This window comes from Siphateles boraxobius, unplaced genomic scaffold, assembly GCF_051911475.1.
Source record: "Siphateles boraxobius isolate OS27281-9 unplaced genomic scaffold, OSU_SipBor_1 7, whole genome shotgun sequence".
Lineage (NCBI taxonomy): Eukaryota > Metazoa > Chordata > Actinopteri > Cypriniformes > Leuciscidae > Siphateles > Siphateles boraxobius.
The window spans coordinates 26,477,791-26,504,228 of record NW_027509197.1 but is presented as its reverse complement, the minus strand read 5'-3'; the positions used below and the strand labels follow the sequence as shown (position 1 = coordinate 26,504,228).

General features: G+C 38.2%; 4 protein-coding genes across 54 annotated transcripts in view; 2 read left to right on the top strand and 2 right to left on the bottom strand.

The window, feature by feature from the left end:
* rpl8 (ribosomal protein L8) overlaps positions 1–26,438 on the top strand; it is a 113,261-nt gene that overhangs the window by 9,893 nt on the left and 76,930 nt on the right. The gene's annotated exons all lie outside the window — the stretch shown is intronic.
* The window catches only part of caska (calcium/calmodulin-dependent serine protein kinase a), a 224,112-nt gene that overhangs the window by 161,299 nt on the left and 36,375 nt on the right, over positions 1–26,438 (top strand). For all 50 annotated transcript variants that reach the window (XM_077215443.1, XM_077215438.1, XM_077215433.1 and 47 more), the window contains exons 3-5: positions 6,635–6,740; positions 7,794–7,871; positions 8,096–8,168. In XM_077215443.1, the coding sequence (XP_077071558.1) occupies positions 6,635–6,740; positions 7,794–7,871; positions 8,096–8,168 (257 nt within the window). The remainder of the gene's footprint in view (positions 1–6,634; positions 6,741–7,793; positions 7,872–8,095; positions 8,169–26,438) is intronic.
* gpr82 (G protein-coupled receptor 82) lies at positions 8,601–13,549 on the bottom strand. Its single transcript, XM_077215464.1, has 2 exons — positions 13,487–13,549; positions 8,601–11,892 (listed from the first exon to the last, which is right to left on the bottom strand). The coding sequence occupies exon 2, from the start codon at positions 11,856–11,858 to the stop codon at positions 10,752–10,754; it is 1,107 nt and encodes a 368-aa protein (XP_077071579.1). The 5' UTR covers positions 11,859–11,892; positions 13,487–13,549; the 3' UTR covers positions 8,601–10,751.
* On the bottom strand, positions 13,991–26,425 carry LOC143723289 (putative G-protein coupled receptor 34). 2 transcript variants are annotated; one of them, XM_077215462.1, is made up of 3 exons: positions 26,299–26,425; positions 25,013–26,193; positions 15,606–15,720 (listed from the first exon to the last, which is right to left on the bottom strand). In XM_077215462.1, exon 2 carries the CDS (start codon positions 26,172–26,174, stop codon positions 25,062–25,064), a length of 1,113 nt encoding a protein of 370 aa, XP_077071577.1. In that variant the 5' UTR covers positions 26,175–26,193; positions 26,299–26,425; the 3' UTR covers positions 15,606–15,720; positions 25,013–25,061. The 2 variants fall into 2 exon arrangements, with proteins under 2 accessions (XP_077071578.1, XP_077071577.1); XM_077215463.1 differs by lacking the exons at positions 25,013–26,193; positions 26,299–26,425 and adding an exon at positions 16,453–16,610 and having other exon boundaries at positions 13,991–15,720.

The window sequence follows — 26,438 nt, the reverse complement described above, 5'->3', positions numbered from 1 at the left end:
TCATGGTTGGCATTGAATTGAAGGTCTTTCTTGCAGTTGTATATTGCCCGAGTGATTGTGAGAATATTTCACTCCTTTATTAGTTATGGTGCTGTGTGAGTGATGGTGCTCATTCTTCAGCAGGTACCTTGTGTGTTTCACAGACTAATGTAATTTTGTGTGCACAGGTTGATTCGCCCTGCTTATCTTCATAGAGTGATATATGTTCGTTTTTGCCCATCCTTAGCTCTAGAAATGGGCCGATTGCTTGCGTTCGTCTCAGTCCTCTTTATTTACCGCGTCAGGGTGACTGATTGTTTCCATATTCTCCTCTGTGCCTCTGTGTCTCATATGTGCTATATTGGAGCAGGAGGACATTAAATGTTAATGCAGTTAAAAGAGAAACGCATTTCTCCACAACATTCAAACGGTTAATGTGCAGTATATCATTCCCTGGTGTGAGGGAATACCCCCAGAAATAGCTAAATGAGACTATCTCTGACACACAATCTGTTAAAAAATATTTTGCAACAGACTTGAATGGATCTGTGCCTTATAAAATAGGGTGAAACATTTATTTATTTAACTACAAATGTTTTAATTGTGTTGTTAGCTCAAATGTGGTACTTTACACTAACTAGATATCTCAGAAAGCATTGAAGCTATTTCCGCATAACAGTGTCATGATTTTGCATCATCCCACTTCAAGTGGCTTTGTGCATGTAAACATAATAGTAGTGCATAATAATTAAAGGAGTACTCAAAAGAAAATGTTGAAATCATTTATTCATCCTTCTTTTGTTCCAGACTGGTATGACTTTCTTTTTTTACATAAGGAGATGTTAGGCAGAATATTAATGCTGCTCTATTCTTTATAGTGACAGTGACGAATGGGAACCGATGCTGTTGAGTTCCAAAAATTATGATTTATTTATTCATATTTATATACATTTATTTATTTTATTCACTTAATACTGTATATATAATAGTATAACCTTGTCTTTATTTCAGAAAATATATTATAGATTCCAAGTGCTTATTAGTGCTTCCAAGTGTTTATTAGTGTTTATTTTCTTTTTTAATTTCATTAACGTTTTTTTTTAATTTGTGTAAAAAATACTGTAGATCTATAATAGGATTACAGAACAGAATCAAGAACCACATTTTGCTAAATTAACTAAATAACTTTCCTCAAAATTTCCCAATTTGATTTATTTTGAAATCAGTTATTTTAAACGTTTTTAGAAAATATTAAATAAAATTTAAATTTTATTGCAGTAATGTATTGTATGTTTTATACCATCTTTAAATTAAATTGTTTAGTTTAAAGATATATCAGCTTGATTTCAGCATTTTAAAAAAAAACATATGGATTGGGGACTAATTTATACTAAGTTGTAGAGAATGGAATCAAAATTATAAGGAGAAGAGCAGGGAACAGGAGAAAGTTGCAAGCCAGATCTGAATTCTTGTCATCCATATTAGCACCACGGTTCAACGTGTTACAGCACTTGTTCTAACAACTAGACCGCAGGTTTGTCATGATTCACTGCCCATCACTTCAAAATGCACATTCTCACCCACAGTGCATTGTGCAAGATAAAGCACGCCTGAGTCCAGGGGGACAGCAGAAGGTCAGCAGTGTGAGTGTGTTTGTGTTTATCTGTCATGAGAGGGATTGTTCAGGTGCTGGACGTCTGCTGTCAGCTCAGCCCCTGCTGGATGTTTTATTACTGCACCTCAGTTAGCCCTCACCAGAGAAGCCGTAAAATCTTCTGTACTTCACTGAGGGTCATATGCATGTGCCGCCGAGTGTGTTGTGAGAAATTTGGCCACTTGTAGTCACCAATACTCGTGGGAATGTCCCAGGGTAGACTCCCTTATGGCTTGTTTCCACCGAGCCTTGCGGTACGGTACGATTCGGGACGGTAAACCCTGATCCGGCTTGCGTTTCCACCGCCAGCAGGACCATGCTTGATAGGCGTGGTGTAGCTCATGCTGGAAAGAAGCGATCAACGTCATTTTCACACAAACAAGAAAGCGATAGTAAACAACAATGGATGACATACAGCAGATCTTGTTCTTGATTCTCGGCATGTGGCTGTTTGTCACAAGAAGACAAGTGCCGACATTAGGCGTTTCTCAATACCAAGTACGCAAAGTTTGGACTTGCCAAGTCCGACTCAGGAGAATGACTCACGAGAACGCGAGTCCGGTAATTCTGCAAATGGAACACCGCGTTCTTGGAAGCGTCACTCAGCTAACTCAGCTACTCCGGTTATCTCTGTATGTACATTTTAGGCAACAATAAAATGAAATGTGTAATAAAACACCACTCTGCCCTCTTCATTTTCATTTAAAGAAATCTTAAACATTATAGCCACACAAATGTGGCTCAACGCGTATTGATTATATTCACTGCATGTATAACATTAGCCTATTTATAACAAAACAAAATATATTGTGAAATATTATTACAATTTAAAATGGCTAAATGCAAGGCATCACTATTGTTATTGTGCATACTTATTATCAGTGGTGCTTGCCAAAGGCAAGGCATCACTAGTGTTCTTCTGTATACTTATTATTATTATTCTTCTTATTATTATTCTGGACAAAGTTTGGCGCGTAAGGGTACACCTAAGCGATCGGGTGGACAATGTTCGCACAGCGGACGAAAAAGCGGCCAAAAAAATCCCATTGGCTTAACATTGCGGAATGTTCAGAATTCAAATCCCAACCGACTTTTTCCACACACACAGACACAAAGGGCCAGACACCCCTGCGTTTCTCTCCCTCTCTCTCTCCCTCAGAGGATTTATATTATCAAGCAGCCAATAAGTAATGGTCTAAAATCTTCATAGCCTCAACCTAGCAACCAATTACAGCACCCTAGCAACCGTAAGCCATAGGCGGCCTCGTGCCATACCAAAGGCACTCATTAATAAAGATTTTAAGAACTCTATAATAACTCTATAGTAACTATCTGTTACTATGTTATAATAAATACATGCTGACATCATAGACCCCTGAGTGAGGCGTCAAATCGTGCGGCCTATTGAGGAGAGGTGTGCTACATCTTTTCTAAGAGATCGGGGGTACGGTAATTGCCCCATGGGCAAAAAAGCGCCCCAAAAAATCCAATAGACTTAACATTACAACAAATTTTGACGAGTCATAGCTCAGAAAACAGATTTCACAGAAACGTGTGATTTGCCACATTTGAAGAGGCTGAAAGGCTCTGTAAGAACATACCTCACAATGGGGTAAAAGTTGCACCCCTGGGGGGCAGGAGCTGCCCAAAGTTGCCCCATTGACTTACTATGGTCACATTGCATAGGGATTTTGTATTGAACATAGCTCTGGATCACAGTGTCATAGAGACAAGGGGACGGCCTCATCTTACTCAGATGACCAATCAGTCTCTCAGGATCATTGTGAAGCTATTAAGCCACGCCCTAGCAACCATTTAGAGCACCTTAGCAACAAGTTCCATAGACTTCCATTGAAAGAGATCAAAAGAATATCTACGGATAGAAGTGTCATAGAAACACAAGGGTGGTCTCGTTTGACTCGGGGCAGCACACAGCCAATCATGAATCCCCTCAACACTTCCTAGCCCCTCCCTAGCAACCATTGTCGAGCACCTTAGCAACTAAAATCTATAGAGGGATATCTTCCATTCTGAGTGTCACAGAGGCATGGGACTTGGTTTATATCATTCATACTGACAAGCAACCTTTGGACTTTGAAGACTGGCAGCTGCCAAGCCATTCACTAGCATCCAAACAGAGTACCCTAGCAACCATTTTGCAAGACCTATATCTCTGCATCAGAACATCGTATAGAGATGTGGTTTGGCTCTTTTCACTCATGCTAGTAAACAGGGCTTCCAACATGCTACACATGCTAGCTGTGAATAGCTACATGCTAATAGCGATTAGGTAAGTGGTAAATCATGCCAAGAAAGTGTTAAGAACTCCAATAGTAACCATCTGTGACAACTACCAACCACCTAGTAACACCATAGCAACCGCCCAGAATACCTTAGCAACTGCCCAGAACACGCTAGCAACCACCCAAAATACCCTAGCAATTGCCTAGCAACACCATAGCAACCACCCAGAACACCCTAGCAACCGCCTAGCAACCACCCAGAACACCCTAGCAATGCCCTAGCAACTATCTAGAATACCCAAGCAACCGCCTAGCAATGCCCTAGCAACCACCCTGAATACCCTAGCAACCACCTAGCAACACCATAGCAACCACCCAGAACACCATAGCAACCGCCTAGCAACACCCTAGCAACCACCCAGAATACCCTAGCAACCGCTCAGCAACACCATAGCAACCACCTAGAACACCCTAGCAACGCCCTAGCAACCACCCTAAATACCCTAGCAACCACCTAGCAACACCATAGCAACCCCCCAGAACACCCTAGCAACTGCCTAGCAACCACCCAGAACACCCTAGCAACCGCCTAGCAATGCCCTACCAACCACCCAGAATACCCTAGCAACCGCCTAGCAACGTCTTAGCAACCACCCAGAACACCCTAGCAATGCCCTAGCAACCACCCAGAATACCCTAGCAACCGCCTAAAACCACTCAAAACACTCTAGCAACCGCCTAGCAACCACCCAGAACACCCTAGCAATGCCCTAGCAACCACCCAAAACACCTTAGCAACCGCATAGCAACCACTCAGAACACCCTAGCAACCACCTAGCAACTACCTGAACAACACGAATAAGCCATATCTCAGCACCAGAACATAGTACATTCATGTTTATTGGCTCGTATGCAATCATGTACCACACCCTAGCAACCGAGTGGCTAGTTTTGCCACTGCAAGTACCACTTCACATTTTCTTCTAGAAATGTACATTCTAGTTTATTTCTGTAATGCAAAGCTGAATTTCAGCAGCCATTACTCCAGTCTTCAGTCACATGATCCTTCAGAAATCATTATAATATGCTGATTTGCTGCTCAAGACACATCTGAATATTGTTGATGTTGAAACCGGTTGTTCAGCTTTAGTTGGAAACCATAACTCACTTTTTCACAAGCACTGTTGGTAAGCAAAACATTTCAAGTTGAAGACAAAAAGTCTGTTTGAGTGGAACAGTGAACGTCAAGTATCATAAAAACAATTTATTTTATGGCTCTTATTATGGGCCTTATTTTTTCCCTGTAAAAAGTGCTTTTACTTCATTGGTTCTCAGAATTTAAAGTCTCATAATGTCTGATGGTTTGAATAAAGAAGACCCATGCTGTAGTCTGCATACTGTATATCACGCAGATGAGTGTCTGTTTTATGGCTGATCAGTAACAAGCCTCTGGGCTGATCGATGTTGGGTCTCAAGGATGGACCACTATTACTTTTTGTTGTTGCTGACAGCAGGGGAGATGTTCCTCAACTGAGCAGATGTTGATTTAAGTGTTACTTGGGTGATTATAATGAGAGTGGTCTAGATTTTGTTGCACACCATTAACATGCTAACCTCACACATCATAAAGTTTCCGTCATGTTCTCTGGTCTGTGTAATGTAGCTGCACTGTAATCTGCAATGATATAGCCTACAGTAAGAGGTATTTCCCCACTCCTGAAGGCTACGGTTTGCCAACTGGGTCACAGCTGATGAAACAAATAGAGGAAAGTCCTCCCGCCTTTCCTGATCTTGGAAGTTTGAAAGAACGCAGAGGAGTTTCATGAAAGAGCGAGGAGCTTGCATGCACATATTGTGATGCATAGTGTTATTCCGACTCATGGCTTTGTGGTTAGCAGTTCGATAGCTGAGATGCTCATTTCCTGTTCTATCTGCTCTGTCTCTATCAAACAAATTACAGTTTTGTTTTGTGTTGGATGAGCTGGAGAACATTGATGCTTTAGCTTTTAAATTATTATTAAAGCATGAATAAATATGTTAACTAAAGCTTTCACATGCTAATTTCATGCATAAATTGTAACACAAACCATTTGTTGCTTTTGTAGCTCCACAGCCTCTCCAAGTGTTTGATGGTGGGATTTACTGTGAAATGCTTTATTTAAATGAATCTTTCAGCACCAGAAAGTGTAAATTAAGAAGTGGAAGTGTGACTGTAAAACAGAGATCTTACCACTACAGTATAAAAGCACATTTAAAAGTTTTGTCGTGGGAGATCCATGCAAAGGTTTACACATGCAAAATACTTTTATCATGCATTGCTTTTCTCAGCCAGGCTTGAAAGGATTCACACTGCACAAGTGTTGTAAAACAACAGGTTTTACAGTTTTCTTTTTGCTGTTATTGTTGAATGCCAACCGTTTTAATTACACTTGAGAAGAGCAGCGCTGTGTGTGGGGTTGACTATGCAGTTCTCTCAGCACAGATGTCTAATTGTGCACTTGCGCATATTTTTGCTAATTGTGCAAACTAGTTTTATAAGTGGTGCTGAGGTTGACAGGTTTTTTTATTAAATTGGGATATTACAGATAATAAACATAGAAACAAGATCATTCATTATGCTTACATTTAGCATTGTTACCAAACCTTTGGATAAGTGTATTTTAATGTTGCTAAAAATAATAAATTGGTTGGTACAAAATTACATTTCCTGAAAGTGACTTGATTTTAAACTGAAATTCGCCTCTTTATCTTCCTGTAGATCTGAAGAGGGAAGCGAGCATCTGCCACATGCTGAAACATCCTCACATAGTCGAGCTTCTGGAGACCTACAGCTCTGATGGCATGCTCTACATGGTCTTTGAGTTGTAAGTCCTTCATTCTGAGTAAATCTGCACTTGTTTTATTATTCCATTTATTCTTTGTTCACATAAACTCCCAAATGCAATCAAACATTTTTAATTTAAATGTTGGATTTATAGCATCGGGAAATATAACATCAACAATCTTAACACATGTACTCATGTACACAAGAAATCCAAATGCAGTGCCGTTTTTTTATTTTTATTGTAACACATATGAGTCCAACACATCTGTCTAGATTAGTGTGTGAAAGTACCGATGTTTAGAAGGTTATATAGAAGCATATTGTGGTGAGGTTTGGTCAGTGAACTCTAAAAAGCATCTCAAAACAAGACATGAACATCCTGTTTTCTGTCCAGAGGAGCCTGTGTCTGAGAGCCTGTCTCTCTCAGCAGTTTTGTGGACTAGGGTGAGCTTTTGAATTCTGCAAATGCTAAATGCTCATATGCTTATCTGAAGTGCCAAGCTTTTCTCGAATAACTTTCATGAAGTGTGAGTTCTTATCTGGAGAAGCGCAGCTGCCTCTCAAGGGATTTTCTTTAAAGGCCTAAGAGACACGAGCCGACACAAAAGCAGGAGCTTCCAGAGCTCTGCTGCCCTCTGGAAACAACACGATCTTATTGTTAAAGCGTTGGGAAAATATTTAAATCAGAAATGTGTTCATTTCTGAAATTGGCCACAATTGACTCAGGTTTATAGTTCAGTTTGTCCTCAGAGATATTGGGCAACTACCAGCATGCCGCTCTGGTTTTGCCTTTAGAAACAAAAATCACACTTAAGACATTTTTTGCAATAAATGTGTCTTCCCACACTGAAAGTTGCAAAAGTTTTTGAGATCAACCTTGATGTTTAATTATAGATCTATGGTGGGATTTGGGGCAAATGACATTTCAGTGTAGGCGGGGTCACAGAGAAAATTTGTTTTTTCACCAGTATTTTAAAGATTTGTATTTATTTCCTGTAAAGTTAAATCATAAACGGACCTTAGAACTGATAGTGCCAGTATTTGACTTTATATATTGCTGATATATAGTTTCTTGTCTTGTTCTGTCTTTCAGTATGGATGGAGCAGATCTCTGCTTTGAGATTGTGAAGAGAGCAGACGCTGGTTTTGTTTACAGTGAGGCAGTAGCCAGGTAAACAGCTCTAAGGACAGTTTCATCCATTTCCTGTTCCTGTGCTCTCCTTAAAGTTGTAGACTGTGTTCTCTGTTAAAAAAGATAAAATTTCCCCCAAAAAGAAATTTCTGTCATAATTTACTCACCATCATATAGTTTCAAACCTAGCTCCCACTGTCTTTCCATTCATATTATAATGGGTTTCTCTCTTTCCCACCCTCCTCTCTTCTCTATTTCTTTAGTCACTACATGAGACAGATCCTAGAGGCGTTACGGTATTGCCATGACAACAACATCATTCACCGGGATGTGAAGGTAAGCTCAGTGGTGTCTTAGTGCTTCAGATAACTAGTAAACCCCTTTTTTACACACTGACGGCTTTGCGATTTACACACTTTTGTAGCCTCCCTCCTGTGATTTTAAAAATGTGTCATTTAAAATCCTAAAATTACACATTGCCATAAACTGCTTCTAAAGGGATGTTCTCTTTTCTTATAAACAGTCTGCAGCTGTCAATAAGTGGGAATTAAACATGAAACTAATATAGGGTTATGACGATCAGTTGATCCAAAATCGACTACAAGATCCAAATGCAGCGGAGTCACATCTCAGCCTAAAAAATGAAAATATGAAGATCAACTAATGTATGCTCACAGATTCTTAGGAAAAAAGCTTCAGATGTGCTTCTGTTAATGAAAGATGATATAAAAATCAGTAAATTTGGTTGATATTGAAGAAATATGCATGTTTTTTTAACAACTTTATTCTCAATATTTGAATTTGGCAGACATGAAAAAGGCTATGGAATACAAAACCTAAAACCTAAGAATTGTGACAACATTTAAAAGGTTAAACATGAAAATACCCTGCGATACATTTATTTTACTGCTCAAAATATGTTTTCCAACCTAAATAATAATATTGGCAATTGATCAGACTTAATAATCACTGGTTTAATTAAACTGTGTTAAGAATAATGCAAAGACAAACTCTAATAAACTTTAGACAGAGTATAGTATATGTATTGGCTTTATATATGTGATTGGCTAGATAAAATCAGACCTTCAGAATGTGATATCTAAGAGAAATACAAACCTACCGCTGCAGGGCAATGAGATCTTATTAGAACAGATATGATCTTGATGACTGAGGTCAGTGTGTCATAATTTACGTCAAATCCTTGGTTGTTTTTTTCGTAATCTACAATGATGTAACTCTACAGAAGTCAGAAATCTTCACAAATCATCTGGAAACAGGATATTTATATTCTAAGCAGAGCACTTAGTCACATTCAGCTTAGTTTGAATAAGACAGGAACTTAACAGCAGTTTAAAGTGCAGTGTTCACAAGTCAGCAATTTCTCAGCAGAGACTGGTTTCTTGGCAGAGTTTTCAGGGGTTTTCTTAATAATCTTGATTATACATTAACATTGCTCTTTATGAATTGCTCTGTATGTTTATCATATGTACCATTGATATGGTGCTACACCAAGCAAATTATTTCCTTTTAACTTTCAGATTTTTTAGATACAGTTTGCCCTTTAATTTGATGGACTATATTCTGACAAAATGGTTAATAGAGCCAGCTATCTTGCTGAGATTAGATTGACAGCACACAAGCAAAATAGGCAACTATAATCTTGCTCTTTTATAGGAGTAATGATGCAGACTTTGAAGCTCCTGAGAGACTTTAATATTTACGGTCTATGAAGTGATGGTTTTTAATGCTGCTTCTATCAGAAACATAAATGGATACCTAGTCCATCATGCATCATTACCAATGACAGTCATATGAGTGCTGCAAAAATATAAAGGCACTGTTTGCAAGCACACATTCTCTGTTTGCACAACTAATGGGAACTAATGTTAAGCTTGTAACACTGATCACAATAACCAGCATGTAAATGGAAACAGGAAAGTATGTATATGTAATGTAACAAATAAAAAAACATGTAGTCATACATGGACAAGATCTATAACAACATGTTTGAAAAACAACCTGAAATGTGAGTACAGTCATTAAAAGTTAATGTGGCATGCTGTAAATGTGCAAGAAATCACATTAAAGGGATAGTAAACGCACACACACTCAAAACAAAATTCTGCTGTCATTTACTAACCCCGATGTCTTTTCAAACTTGTTTGACATACTTCCTTTATGTTGTGATGAAACAGAAGTAGCAACAGATCTGTTCTCCTGTGTTGTGATGTAAATCCGAGTGAAACAGTAACCCTACCATGTAGGGTGGGCACTATGTTCAATGCATTCATTGTTGATTGAATTGAGGACAGATCTGAATGCAAGTTTGTAGTCGGTTTTAAGAAAGGGATGGGGTTTAAGCGGACTAAATAATTGGAGTCTGGAATATGTCACCAGGACATGGACAAAAAAATAAAAGAAGACCTTTTTCAAAATATCATCTTTTGTCTACCACAGAAGGAAAAAGGTAATTCAGGTTTAAAATGACTTTAAGGTAAGTAAATGATGACAGCATTTTTGTTTTTGTATAGCTAATAAAAGGTACTCAAGCAATTCAAACTGGTGTGAGAATGGAAGCATCAGATGAATTCTTCTCTGATTTGTAGTTGCTTTTCAAAATGATTTTATAGGAATTTCAACTTGAAATATTACTTGTTTGCATTGGGTTACACAGTGCGCCTGCCCATAAATCCTCTATTATTAAGCATTTCTCAGCACTGTGTAATTCCAAACAAGAGTTCTCACAGCTTTAGGTCAATACTGAAGAACAATGGACATGTGGAAGTAATCCAGTTGAAGAGATGCCCATTCACTTTCGCTTTCTTATTGGTGTGTGCGGCCAAACATTGTACAGCTGTTAGAGAACATCGCTCACAATGAGACTCCTTTGTGTCAGCGTACAGTTCTCTCAAGTAATGTCTAAAGACACCCAGTTGTTGCCTGAGATAACTGTCCACCATTAGACTTTGATGACTGACTGTCGTTTGCATTAGCGTGTAATCTCATCAGGCTAAGCGCATGGTTACGGAACGTCTTGTCCAGCAGGAAGTACATGATGGGGTCTGTGCTACATCGCAGAGATGCTAAACAGAGGAGGATGCTCTTTACCTCCACGTACATAGACAGTGGATGGCAAGCATCTTTTGTGGCTAATGTAGTCCAAGACTGCTCATTGACAATATTAACGAAGATGGCCTTATAGATGTGATACGGCAGGAGACAGACCACCAGCACGACCTTAATGACAACGATATTCCGAAACACTCTTGCATAGACTCGCTGCCTGTCAGAGATGATCGTGCTTTTCTTGGACCTCCAGATGTGCCTGATCACTGCCATGTATGCGCTTAAGACCAACAGGAAGAAGACGAAGAACAATGAAACAGCCACTAGCGCGAAGACGTGAGATCCTTCCCCTCCAACCTCCACCGCTACACTGTAACACACTCCATCTCCGTCACCATCCTTCACGCTTCCAGCCCTGATCGAGTACAGCACCACAAAGGATGTGACTGCTATGGCCACAATAGCCCAGGTGATTAGGCACAGTGCATAGGCCAGTTTTGCTTGCCGTTTTCGACAAAAGAAGGCTCCGGGAAGAACTCTGAGCCACCGGCTTGGTCGGTCTGCATGCGAATGTTGAATTAGTGAGGCAAAGCGACTGAGCGCCACCCAGCTCAATATCATCACGCCAATGCAGATGTTGATATGGATCACTGGAGTAAGACCATTTATTGCCATTTGGCACATAGTGTTGTGTTGGTCCCATGTGGTCCCAAACAAGTAGTATGCAGCCTGGAATGGCATGGTGAGGCAGAGCAACAAGTTTGAGATCCCTAGATTTATCAGGTAGATATGTGTGGACGTTTTGATGGCAATTTTGTGCATGAACACCCAAAGAGAAATGGCATTCCCAGGCAGGCCAGTGAGAGACATGATGGTGTAGATAATGGGCAGAACTACACTTGTAGTGGTTGTTTGGCACAGGTAAGAAATGTTGTGTTCAGCATGTGAACTATTTGCCATTGAGCTCTCGCAAAAAGAAAGAGATTCCCAACAGCTGAGGAAGAAAATAATTTTAATTATTTAAATAGTTATATCATTGCGAACAATTAAATGGTTGTATTATTTATACAAGTGAGTGAAAATGATGACACTTATGATAAACCTGTGCTTTCTATCTTCTGTATTTATAGAAGTCACTTGCATTCCTGTAAATATTCTACCCAATTGCAGAAGCTAAAACCTCTGATGAATTGGGGTTTGTGCTCTGCCTTTACTGAGCGATTCCAGATTTTTTTAAAGGTTTAAAGGGGAGAGCGTCCAAATAGGTTTGAGAACCACTGCCCTAACACCATAGCTTTTATTTTTTTTAGTTTTAGTCAACATACCAGGGTAATGTTGGCAGACATTCTATAGTCATTAGTTCATAGTTATTGGCATGATCCAGCAGTAAAATGCGCATGAATTTCACAGTGTTTCACAGCATCCACATTTAACCACAAAATAGGTGTTTCAATTGTATATAATTTGTCTCAGTATTTGATATAAGTTATTATAATTAAAATCTCATTGCTTTTGCTTTACAGTTTTGGTCAAACTAATGCTAGGGCTTGGTGATAAAACGATAATGATAATTATCGCAATACAATTTTCCTCGATAAAACGATAATTTAATCTATTTTAAAGCCAGATAAAACTGTGCTGATACAGTCAGATACATTTTCAATCATCAAATCTCCATTATTTACCATGGATTTACAATTAACACTAACTGCACCATGGTATTGTGGCAGAAATGTGTTAATATTGATAATATTAAAGGAGTAATGAAATGTAATTACAGTATTTTTGTGATTATACTATAGCGTGCATTTATAATAAATGTATTTATTTAGGCTACTGTTTTTCACACAAATACCATAGAAACCATAGTTAGATTTTACCAGGGTCATGCTACTGTAGAAGACCAATCGTTACTTTTAATAAAACGCAGTCATAATATTTAAATTTTACCATATAAAAATTAGGTTGTTACACATTTTTACAGGTGTTACTGTTTTTGTTAACAAACTAATTTCTGTATCCTAACTTAAGCTACTACAAATGTCCATTTCTAAGAGATAAAACATGTAATATTATTAATATTGCAGCCTGCACTGTAAATTGTGCAAAGATATGTTTCATCAAAATCAGGCAACACATTAATTAATTGAAACAACTTCACTTGTTTGAACATGCAGACACAAAGAAATAATTTTTTTTCTATTAAGATATTTATTTTGTTTATGAAAAATGACTGGAAAAGTTTGAAGAATTCAAAAACGTGAAGTGTTTGTGATGTTCTGACCATAAAGGGTGGTTTAAAACATCAATTAACGATCTGGTTTCTACAACTTTCACATAGGAGCAAAAATTGTGCTAATTATCGATATAGACTGATATGAAAAATTGTATCATGATAATTTAGGCAATGAATGAATGAGCCATTTATATAGCCCTAACTGAGGCTCAAATAATTTGTTAATTAGCTATGTTAAATAGATTATTTGAACATTTTTAATTATTAAGGAAAAATAATTTAAACAAATAATTAATCAAACATTTTACAGGTAAGAATAGAAAACATACTGTAAGCAATATAACACACTTACCCCTCTATATACTTTATACAGGCGTCTGTGAACGGCTTTCTTTGTCCCTAGACTTGCTGTCTAAAGGAAATGACGGTTTGAGCACGAATGATGTATACTCAGTTCTCCTTTGCAAGGTTCCTCTCACAGAGACACTTGCCTTTGTAGAAATTCTGCTTTGAGTCTATAAAAGGTGCTTTTTATTATTTAATCATTGCTTTACGGAGTAGCTCATAAACTCCAATTTTTATAGAATTGTCAATTTGCATAACATGCAGGAATACAAGACCTTGTGGTATCATCTGAACTTTTTCTCAACTTTAGTTGATATGTAGGTTTTTAACTGTCATATACTGTAGCTGCTATAGTAGTGTTTTTTGCCTAAGAGGAAGTTCTACTGTAAACTGGCTTACTGAATACTTCTAACTAAAATACCTGTCAGGGATTTTTTATGGTCCCCTCACGACCCCTTGGGGTTGTGTAGACACATTGCAGTTGAACGACTATTCAAAACAAGTGCTAAAATCACTTTGATATTTATTTATTTATTTATTTATTTTATGGATGCATTTTGACCATGCAAAGTACATATTGTGTGCCTAGAATATTTATTACTAAAAATGATTAAATACAAAAGCATAAGCATGCTATAAAAAAGGTTATTGTGCATTTTTATCTCACAATTCTGACTTTTTTCAGACATCTCGCAATTGCAAGTTAAGTCAGAATTGCGTGATATAAAGACGTAATTGCGAGTTATAAAGTCAGAACTACGTGATATAAAGTCAGAATTGTGTGTTATGAAGTCAGAATTGTAAGATATAAACTCGCAATCAGTCCATCAGTCTTTTTTTCCTCAGAATTGGACTTTATATCTCACAATTCTGAGAAAAAATTTAAAAGAGTTTATTTCTCGCAATTGTGTTTATATCTCGCAATTCTGACTTTATAACACGCAGAATATTAACACAATTTCAGCCTTACTGGAACAATAGTTTAGTTGCCATTGATACCAAGAAGGTTGCTCCACTATAGCCAACAAGGACTGTTTTTGTATGTATACTGTGAAAAAAGCATGTGAAAAAAGAGGAGGTACCACTGTACCATGTAAATTGGCCGCAAGTTTTGCTTCTGTCCATTAGTAATGGTTGTGATAACACAGCTCCCTAAGGTTAGCATGTTTCACAGTTTGCGGAATGCATCATACAGGAAATACAAAGTTGCAAAACCAAATTCTTCAAAACTGTGTTGGTTGGTGGCTTCATTCAGTTCCATTTTTCTGCGGTTCTTCAATGTTTTCGGTCACATGTATAGTATGTATCTGAGGTGTGTCCAGGCTCTTGGAGGCTTCAGGTTTGGGTTTGACCCTGGTGTTGCGATTTGCCCGACAGCAGCGCAAATGAAACACCAGCTGGAGGATGGGATGCAGGCAACTGCTAAGAGCTGCAATGAAGATGGTGTTTGTTTTTATCCTGTATTTTGCCTGACAGTTTTCATTCTTTGATGTTAATAAGACGATCCTTTGCACATGGTAGGGTAAGAAGCATAGGACAAACATTATGACTGAGGCCAGGATCTTTCTGCGAACCTTTAGAGTTCCTCCGGGTCCAAATCTAGCTCCCCTTACCTTCTGCAAATGGAAGACCAGAAGGCTATAGCTGACTAACATCAAGCACAAAATGAAAAAGAATGCTGAAACACCAACACAGTGGATAGTTTTGAATTGATCTCGATAAAGAATGTAACTGTTGACAACTTGGTCAAAGCAGGTCCCGTTGATTTGTAGACCCAGTTTAAATCCCATGCTAGTGCCGACGACTGCGGTGATAACCGACCAGGTAGAAAAGCAGAGGATCCAACTAGACCGAGTATGTTTAAAGATCTGAAAGAAAGCGTAGCCTGGTTTTACCACCGTGGCATAGCGATTGATGCTGGTCCACAAAAGGAAGCTCATGTTGCAATAGAGGTTAATGTAGAAGCAAGAAAAATTTATCAGCTCTACTGCATTGCAGGCTGGAGTTCCAGATAGCCAATTGATGTTCTCTTTGTAGTAGGCTATCCTGAAGAAAAAACTGCAGCAAATCAGCAGGTCTGACACAATTATATTCAAATTGAAGATGACAGTGGGTGTCCTCTCTGATCTCCAAAGATCCACCAAGACTATTCCATTGGTTGGAAGGCCCAGGACAGCCAAAAAAAGATAGAGCCAAGGCAAGATGGTTTCATTGCTTTCTTCAGGTTGTATCGTGCATGTGCTAAAGAAATAAAGAGAGGAAGAAAATGAAAACCGGGAACTCATAGCTTCTTATCTCTGGAAGGAAAAAAGCAACTCAGCTCAGTTATCCTTTTACTCAACATGTCAGTCTGTGTGTATATATACATTAAAAATCGTATTGATTCCAAACTTTTGATCGGTGGTATATTTTATATATATATATATAAAATATATATATGGACACACCTCAGATACATACTTATACCACTGACAACTTAAAGCTGTTATTGATATTTGCAGTGCAATATTTGATAGGAAAGGATAAATTGACATTTATTTTCGTCAGTTATCGATAATATAGTACCAAATATAAACTATATATATACACACACACAAACTAAAAATGTCTAGTATATGTATGTTTCCATATATTCATTCATAGCCTCATCATCACAAAACCCATCAGTGATTTGTTAAAAACCAAAGTGAGAGACTATGCACTCAATTAACTAATGCGCTTTCAGCCACTAAATGTTTTTCCATTGGCTCCCTAATACTGGAGTCTTGCACTAAAATAATATTGTGACCAGTTGGTTTAAACGATTGCAAAAAAGCTTAGTTCTAAGAAAAGGTCTAAAAGCCCTCGTTTGCAGATGTCACTGGATTTGGTACTCCATTATCAATGCAAGAAAATTCTTATTAAAAATTATTATTGTTCAGACTGGAGTTTTAACCTCTCCATTGAGTAATGAAGCAAATCAGTATACAGTACCTTTGATTGTTGTCTGAATCATTGACTCCTGAGGGATAGATTGCTCTGCCACTTTGCACAGACATGATGCTTATTTCTTTGCATGGCATTGTACGATACTCATGTCCGTAATGTTTTAGTCTTAGAATCTTGTGCGAGTGTAAGCTGTTTGTGGTTGGGGTGTGCTCTTCAAATGTGCTTCACATAAAGGAACTGTGTAGCTTCTCTTCTGACCACATCCTGGACGCAAATTGTATGTGGCAGTTTCCTATTCATCTGTGATATAATAGTAGCATTTTTAACCATATAGTTAATATTAATACATAAATGTAATAAGACCATGTGACATAAATTATCAATCTTTTTGTGCAAGCATTTCATTCTTTTCCATTTTTAGCACAAATAAGCCACCTTTTTGTGAAGTCCTACCCTCCCTTCCTTATTGTGCCTTTCTCAGTGTTTTATCACTAGGGGGCACCCAAAGATCTGTGATACTCTTTCTGCATGTTAAACCCCTGATGCATTTCTCATGATGTGGTCTAATATATAATATACAAGGGGGTAATCCATCAACCGGAAACTGAAGCCTCGCGGGAGCCGCCATTGTAGCAGAAGTTCACCTGCGGTTAGCATTCCATTGACTCCCATTCATATTGGCATCACTTTGACAGCGAATAACTTTACATCTGAAGCGTCCAAAGACTTCATTTGTCCATTATTTATTTCTAAAGAAACACCACAATGTATAAAAGGCTCCATTACTTTGTATCTTACGTTATGACCCCGTAGAAGCCATTTTTGTAAAAATAGTCTGTCGCACTTTAGAGAAATTACCCTATAGACAGGAGGAGAAGCTCGCAAGCAATCTTTTACTGTCTATGAGGCAATCGGGAGGACATAGAGGCATAAAGTCAAGGGATAAGCCCATAGATAGAGAGTCCATAAAAGCAATGGGACAAAATATTTCTGCGTTTTTGAGGAATTAGGTGATTCACATTTGTCTTGGCACAGCTACTTGAAGATTTTCAACTGTCAGACTGTTGTCAAGCTCAGTTTGAGCCTGCGCAGTACGCTCAACCATCAGGAAGTGAGTGCTCTAATCGGGCTTCAGTTTTCTCCGTTGAAATCAAGGGGGTCGCTGTGTCCATTTCTTTTACTGTCTATGATAGTATATGACATTGTATCAGTTTAATTATATATATATATATATATATATATATATATATATCATAGATTATAAAAAAAGATGGATGACGCCCCTTCGCTCTCTTCCATTGGTGAGAAGTGAAGCCGCCAGTGTCCCGATATGGCGCTGACATCTTGGGACTTGAGTCTGCGCAGTTGCAATCTCAGGACTAGACCTGCATAGTAGTGAGCAGGAAGTAAAGCCGTTAAATCAACGCCCCGTCCTCACTCTCGCTGAATGCACTCTCCTAGTAGTACCTGCACTTTTTTTAAGTGGCCTATGTCTGCTCCGTTCCTCCGTTCTGCTCCAATTTTTATGTCTGTTGATTGCAGTACGACAAGAGGCTTGTTAAAATAAATACAATCTCCTCAGTCCTCCGAAGATCCCCGAAGTCTGTTGGTGCTTCAGTGACTACTTCGCTCAGAGAACCTGTCAATCATGACGCCACAGCACCGTTTTTATAGCATCAAATAACTAACTAAAAACAAACTTATTTTAAAAACAAACACTTGAACTTACATCAGCGTGATAAAAACTACAGTAAATGACAGAAACTATCTTTGGAAAAAAGATATGTGAAGTGTAATTTAATTGTTTAGTTGGTCTCATGTCCCGTTGAATAACATGGGGAGGCGGGGTTTATGACCTATACTAGGACCAGTCACCGGGGGGCAATCGAGACGCTTTGGCTTCACTTTTCAGGGCTTGTGCGGCACGCTTGATATATATATATATATATATATATATATATATATATATATATATACCGGGATGCAAACAGCGCGCTTTTCGGCGACTCATGCTTTTTTCACAAAGTCATCTGAAGCCATTCCATAGCTTAATGTGAGGGACAGAAGTCTATTTACATCACTAAATTAAAGTTTACGGAAACTCGTTTTCCCTCCTCTGCGGCTGTCAATCATTCTCCATTCAGTATTCAAACTGCGCGCGCGCCTCATCCGGTTACAGCAGGATGCATGGTAAAACTCTCTCCAATATGATATATTCACATTATAGTACTTGATCTGTAGATAAAAGGCTGTGGATTTGCATAAAATTACTTTATTTTGTGTATTTGTATATTATGTTTGTTGCTGTTTTTAAACGACAACCTACCTATTAGCACAAGGATTATGAATCGGCATCAAACGCACAATAAAAGCGCAACGCTGCACACTGTGACTCCATGTTGCTTTGAGCACATCATTCTGCACCCGCGATGCGCATACGCGCTTTGTGCGCTCTGATTTGAAGCATTCATGGTTTTGCGCACTGAAAGATATTTAAAAGCCTATATTTTTTTTATACCTATCCTGCACAATACATTTAAAATAAGTATAATTTAATTGTATATTATTTCTGTGTAGTGTAATGTAGGCTATATAAATATATACACTTCTGAATTCTTGACATTCATATATAAATGATTTCCATTACACAAGAATAGGTGTTAAAACTTCATGCTGATTTGTACTCGGCTTTCGCCAAGATAATCACCAACTAAGACGTAGCTTTACAGTAACCTATGCTTCTCCATCCATTTACGCTTCTTTCCATCTGGTGACGTGAATTTCCTTCTGTCTGGTGTTAATAGCTGCAGTGTATTGCGCGTCAGCACACACAACGGCTGCAACCACAGTGCGGTCCCCCCATAACAACCCTCTGGATTGAGTGGAGTAGAGAACATCTCTAGGGTCTTCAAGTGGGCACCTTCCGTCCTCAGTGTTTCATCGACTAGCACACGACTCCTCAAGAGGGCTCGACAGTGACTCTGGCGTCCCAGAGTCACCCCCCTCCGTCCCCCACTCAACTCAGCCCAGCTTACTGACCTCTACTTCCCTCTTGCTGCTGAGACCTAACCACAATCTCTCCGCAACCCAACCATATGCGCCAACCCGTTTGACTAAGGCTGTCGAGCCCCACTAGTGCGTTAATATGCAGTTTCAGTGGCAACGGTTCCGTATGGCATACCACCTACCGCAAAACACAATATCTGCCCAACCACCCGTCATTCACGCAATATACACAGGAACGTAATGAATGTAAATACTATACAACCCATACAAATAAACCAACAGACTCTTCAAGTTTTCAAGAAAACTACAAAACCGTAGCATGGCGGCCTGTACACAGCCAGCTAGAATCTTTCCGTCTCAACCACAGCCAGTTGCTGCTCCTTTCTGCTGCTTCAGATAAGTTCTTTACTGTGCGATGCAACTCTTGGCCACTGAATCCGACGTCTCTGAGGAACCGGGTTGTAGAGTGTGCCACAAAACCTCGACAACCCACTTCCACTGGATAAACCTGGACTCTCCATCCTCGGTGTTCTGCTTCAGTGGCCAGATGAGCATACCCGATTTCTTCCTCTCATATGCCTCATCTACCGCATCCTCCCATGGCACTGTTAACTCTATCAGTTGAACAATGCATGCTGATCCAGACCACAAAACAATATCTGGTCGTAGGTTAGTGGTGGCAATCTCAGGGGGAAAAATAAGCCGTTGATCAAGATCAGCCAGCATCTTCCAGTCCCTAGCAGCTTCCAGTTGTCCTGGGCAAGAATTGGTGTTAGCACCTTTTCTTGGTGGTTGCTCGCCTGGGCGGAGGAATATTGTCTTCTGCGTGTAATGTTTTGCTAGAACAGGCGGCAACTTATTGGTCATACTACACTTGCCTTCCAATGCTAAAGCCAAACATCGCAATACTTGGTCATGGCGCCAAGAAAACCGACCCTGGCTAAGAGCCACTTTAAATCCTGTCAAAATGTGCCTTAATGTGGCAGGTGATGAACACAAAGGACAAGAGGGATCCTCTCCTACCCAGAGGTTTAGGTTCTGCGGTGATGGGAGAACATCATATGTTGACCTAATAAGGAAACTGATCTCTCGACCGGCTTCTTCAGGAGCTTTCCTCTGCTTGCTAGTCGCTGATTCAAAGGCGAAGGCTTCTCTCAGAGTCCAGCTATGCGGAGAGCTTCGCTGAAGATGATGAAATCAGTGAGACAACCTACGAGCCTGCCTTTTATACGCCGTTTCGGCGGGCTATGACGCGTAGGGGCGCGAAGCGCCCTCATTGGACATGACGTCACGCACGAGGCTCACTGGTAGGTTGCAGCAGTGTCCGCAGGGCAACCAATGAGCACGCAATATGCCTGATCAAGGTCTGCTAGCTGCTGCACTGCGTTGACAATAAATACAAAATTAAGGATAATTTTTGGCGTCAATATCTCGAGCAAAGATGACTTTACCCGTAGCGTAAGCTAGTTTACGCAATACTCGTTCCCTCTTCTAGAGAGAACCGATGTTACGTTAGTAACCGAGTATCGTTCTTGAAGCACTGACTCCAGTTGCAGTACACTCTTTGTGAATCTCCCCCACATTTTTGAATGGGTTTTGTTTCACAATCCTCTCCAGGGTGTGATTATCCCTATTGAGTGTACACTTTTTTTCTACCACATATTTTCCTTCCCTTAGCCTCTCTATTAATGTAATTGGACACAGAGCTCTGTGAACACCCATCCTCTTTAGCAATGATCTTTTGTGTCTTGCCCTCCTTGTGCAAGATGTCAGTGGTCGTCTTTTGGACAGCTATAAAGTCAGCAGTCTTCCTCATGATTGTGTAGCCTACAGAACTAGACTGAGAGACCATTTAAAGGCCTTTGCAGGTGTTTTGAGTTTATTAGCTGATTAGAGTGTGGCACCAGGTGTCTTCAATATTGAACCTTTTCGCAATATTCTAATTTTCTGATACTGATTTTGGGGTTTTCATTAGTTGTCAGTTATAATCATCAAAATTATAAGGAATGAACACTTGAAATATATCAGTATGTGTGTAATGAATGAATATAATATCCAAATTTCACTTTTTGAATGGAATTACTGAAATCAACTTTTTGACGATATTCGAATTATATGACCAGCACCTGTAGACAGAAACTTCTTTCACATAGAAACATTTGCTAACAATGGGCCTTTTAATTTACTTCTTTGAGAATGAGACATTTGTACCAGTCACACTGAGACATTTCAAATGATACCAAACATGTATAATACTGTATGATAATTATTCACATTAAACAATATAGATTTTTGGGTGAATATATAGTGATCTCAGCGTGAGAGACAGACAACATGGGGGAATTTCGAGAAGGGTCCTTTGTCTTCTCGGGGAGTGGTCGTTCCTCAACCAGACTACCCGGCATTTTATAATTTTTCAATTCTTACAATATTGAATTACTATTCTTATACAAGGTTTCTCCTGTTTTAACACACTATACACAGTGGATGCAGTTATTAAATGATCCCAGCTGTTATTACAGTACATAAAATATGTATTTGGATGTATGGTAACTAGTATTGTTTTCATAACTAGTACTATTAAGTATGTATTCACATGAGGAATTTTAAAAGCCCACTGCTTAGACATATCTTAAAAGTCGTGAAATTATAAAACATAACACCATTAAATTAAATAATCTAAATCATTTAATTAAATGCTTGTTTTATTTGTTATACTCATTATGAAGCAGTGCAAATGGATTAAATGGATTAATATTACCTAACACTTTACAATAACATTCAGTTTGTAAACCTTAATTGATGCATTAGGTATCATTAACTAACATTACATGGCTCTGTGGAAAACTTGATTCTGATTGCTCAATCGCGCTATCCAGCAGTAAGTTATTCCATGATAACAACCGCTGAAAACAAATAACACAGGCTCATCCGGGTTACGGAAGTCAGCAGCGCTATACGCTTGCTAGGAAAAAAAAATATTTGTGGAAATTTTGCGTTTGGTGAGCTAATAAAATATTAAAACTCAGTCAAATCAATATTTTATGCAGTTATTTATTTATGGATTCCAGTATCGTGGACTCGCTCTCTCTTGTTTCATACAAACGCAGCTGCTGCCATTTTGGGACTATTGTTTTGTACACTGTTGGATTATGAGATAAAACAAACGGGTACAATTTTAAAACAGTTTTATCTCATACCAATTTCTCTATTCCCATATTTTTTTATGTTGTGAAATGCTGTGTAATAAGTGGTATGACTGTAACGTATCTCTTAATTGTCCGTCTAGTTTGAACTTGCCGTGCTACCAACTGCTCTCTCCGCGGAAGCTTTGCGTTTAAAGACCTAATAAAATATTTAGACTCAGATCAATAAATTGTGTCTAATTATTTACTTATGTGGCAAGTAGCCGTGAAATAAGCGGAATAATGTACATCCAGCCGGTTATTATCTCAGAATAAACCCAGACAGGGTGATCAGGACCCCGACGTGAAGCGGGGGGTACATTATCACTTACATAAACAATGCTTGTACATCATTCATTAATCTTAGCTTAATGTAATTTTTATATATACTAATTTTTATAGCGAAACATTTTTTAAATCTAATTAATTACACAATGTGCCGTTTAATTAATCTAATTAATGGCAAATCAAATTTGGCTGAGAAATTACCCCCCAAAAACATTTGAAGTTATTATTGTGTTAAATCAGAAAATGCATCAAACAGACATTACAAAAAGTAGCTTTAGAAACATATGTTTTATTTGATTTAACATAGAATTTATTAGACGTTAACTTTTAGGCTAAAAGGACCATGATTTTTTCAGAAGCTGCATCTGAATTGGTATTAAGATATATTACACCCCAAAGCAGTTTTGTTTACCAACATTCTTCAAAATATCTTCATTTATGTTCCGCAAAAGAAAGAAAATCATACAGTTTTGAAATGACGCAAGGGTGAGTAAATGTAAATGAATAAAATATAATTTTTTCGGCAAACTGTCCCCAAAATATGAAATTATATTTTTTTTTCATGAAGTGAAACTCTAAATAAGAAAGTAAAACTGCCAGTAGGTGGTGGTAAATGTCTAAATGAGCAAGTCATTCAGTCATTGATTCATTCATTTGATTCGTCTAAACGGCTGCTTCATTCAGGAATGGCGTAAAATGGCTCTCTTAATAAGGGGACATTGCATCGGCTTCACCCAATTGATTCGCTCAAAACACAGATTCATTCAGAAACTAAACACTCTTGTGTGTTGTTCGGAGATGCATAAAAGTTCTGCTCTGGCTTTATAGTAATATTTTCATTGGCAAAATTGAGCAAAAATATATAATATTGTGTCTAAAATATCACACAATATTAACTTCTTATTTATTGAACTGTTGAATAAAATCAATATCACATTTGCACTAGTGCTATTCGGACAAAAAAAACACTTGTGTGATATTGCTCTCGAAATCTTGAAATCTGAAATGAAGGCCATTCTAACGACTTCCTGTAGGCTACATAATATAGTGAGTTGTTGCTCAGCTTTATGTTTGTTACCAATCAACTGACCTACATAGTTCTGGGGGCGGGGCGGGTGAGTTAAATGTGCTAATCATTACATTCACGTAATTTTTTTATAACTAATTCAATTAACACGTTAAATCGACAGCCCTAATACTAATACATTTGTAACATTTCAAGCTGCATAAATTCAAATGAATCATGTATAATGAACAAAAATGAATTAACAATGAACACTAGTTCACTTAAAAAATAATTTTTAATTTAGTAATTACAAATGTTTTTATTATTTTACAAATGTTTTTATTATTTAACTAACCTTTCTTTTAATTTTGTTTTGTTCATTGTTAGTTAATGATGCAATTAACAATGTTAAATTATTGAACCTTGTTGTAAAGTGTAACTATTTTTTGTTTGATCTTTTTTGTAAAATACACTGCTGTTCAAAAGTTTGGGGTCGGTAAGATTTTTAATGTTTTGAAAAGAAGTCTCTTCTGCTCACCAAGGCTGCATTTATTTGATTAAACATACAAAACAAACCCAGTTAATATTGTGAAATATTATTTCAATGTAAAACAGCTGTTCTCTATGTGAATATATAGTAAAGTGCAATTTATTCCTGTGATCATAGCTGAATTTTCAGCATCATTACTCCAGGCTTCAGTGTCACATGATCCTTCAGAAATCATTCTAATATGATTTTTTGATGCCCAAGAAACATTTATGATTATTATCACAGTTGAAAACAGTTGTGCTGCTTCACATTTTTGTGCAAACCATGATTAATTGTTTTCAAGATTCTTTAAAAGTTCAAGAGAAAAGCATTTAATTAAAAAATAAATATTTTGCAGTATTATAAATGTATTTACTGTCACTTTTGATCAATTTAATGTGTCCTTTCTGAAGAAAAGTATTAATTTCTTTGAAAAAAAAAAACAGAAATCGTATTGACCCCTAACTTTTGAACGGTAGTGTACATTAAAATAACTATTTTATTTTTTTTATAAAAGTAGTGTTTTTGATGGTAACAAAAGGAAATCCACAAATACACTTCACACTGTTCACAACATATAATTATGTTTACCTTTAACTTTGCTGTGCCTTTGGACATGGTTCATATGTTTAAAGAACTCTCATTGCACCTCATACTCCGTCTTTGTTGTTTTTGATGTTTTGTCCTCCTGGGTGTCTGTCATAGGCACAACTACACTAATATTTGGCTGTTCTTTGGGAGTTTCACTAGAACTGATCAGTCCTCTGGTGATTTGCTGACAGAAGCAATTACAGATGATTTTCAGCATCACTTTCCGAATAGAACTACACAACAAAAAGTACATAACTGGATCCAGACAGCTATTAAGTGCAGATAGTAGTAAAACTACTTCATTGGTTTTATCCAACACATTTATCCTGTTGCAAGATGTGCCATTTTCCATCTGTGACATAATATAGAAAATCCTCACTGAGTGGTAGGGCACAAAACATATTGTGAAGAGGAAGAGCACGAAGAAGGATTTCCATGCTGTTTTGTTATACTTGGCTGCGTTTGGGAAATCTGGTTTCTTTCTGGAGGCTGTAAGGAGCTTCATTCCGATCCTTCCATAGGAGATTACCAATGCACCAAAGACCACCCAAAATATACCCACAATGGCAAAGTTGAAATAGGCTTTCCATTTGGATGTTTGCAGTTTTTTATATTGGAAGCACTGTTGGGGTTTACCATTCTCTGGAGTCTGGACAATAAATGGCGTAACTGCTGCAAGTGACACAGTCCAGATGACACAGCAGAGAAGTACACTCCACCGGCTCTGCTGAAAGACCCGCCTACAGGATGCCCTCTGGAACTTCAAGTAACGGTCTACACTTATGAAGCCCAGTAAGACTATACTAATGTACATGTTCATGTAAAAGATGTTTCCCACTATCCTGCACAGTAATGACGGCAGCACCCACTGGTCATGGTTGGAATGGTACACCACCCGGAAAGGCAGGCATATCATAAGAAGTAAGTCAGCCAGAGCCAAGTTAATAAGAAAAATACGAACAGAGTTTTTCTTTGGATGTACTCGCAGAAACACCCAAAGAGCAAGCAGGTTCCCAGCAAACCCAAACAGGAAGAAGAGTGCATACAAAATAGCCAGGGGAACCTGCAAGCTGGTGTTGTCCATCTGGCAGTCTTGCTGGGTATTTTTCGACATGCTGGTCGGTGACGCATTGGAGAAGTTTTGAAGATTGTTGCTCATCATTGTATGTGCATAATCAAATCTTAGAAAGAGAAACAGATGTCATTATAATACTAAATAAAGATATTTTTAAGTTTGCATTGAACTAAATGTCTGATGTGTACTAGGTAATTGGAGAGTAACTTGCCTTGTTAATTCTGTCCATCAGAAAACTTGTTGAGTTTCATGTTGAATGTCTCTGTCTAATCTCTCTTCAGTACTGTCTTTGCAAACTTTCTATTTTAGTTTCTCTGTAAACATACCGCAAAGCACAGCTGTGCACCGATC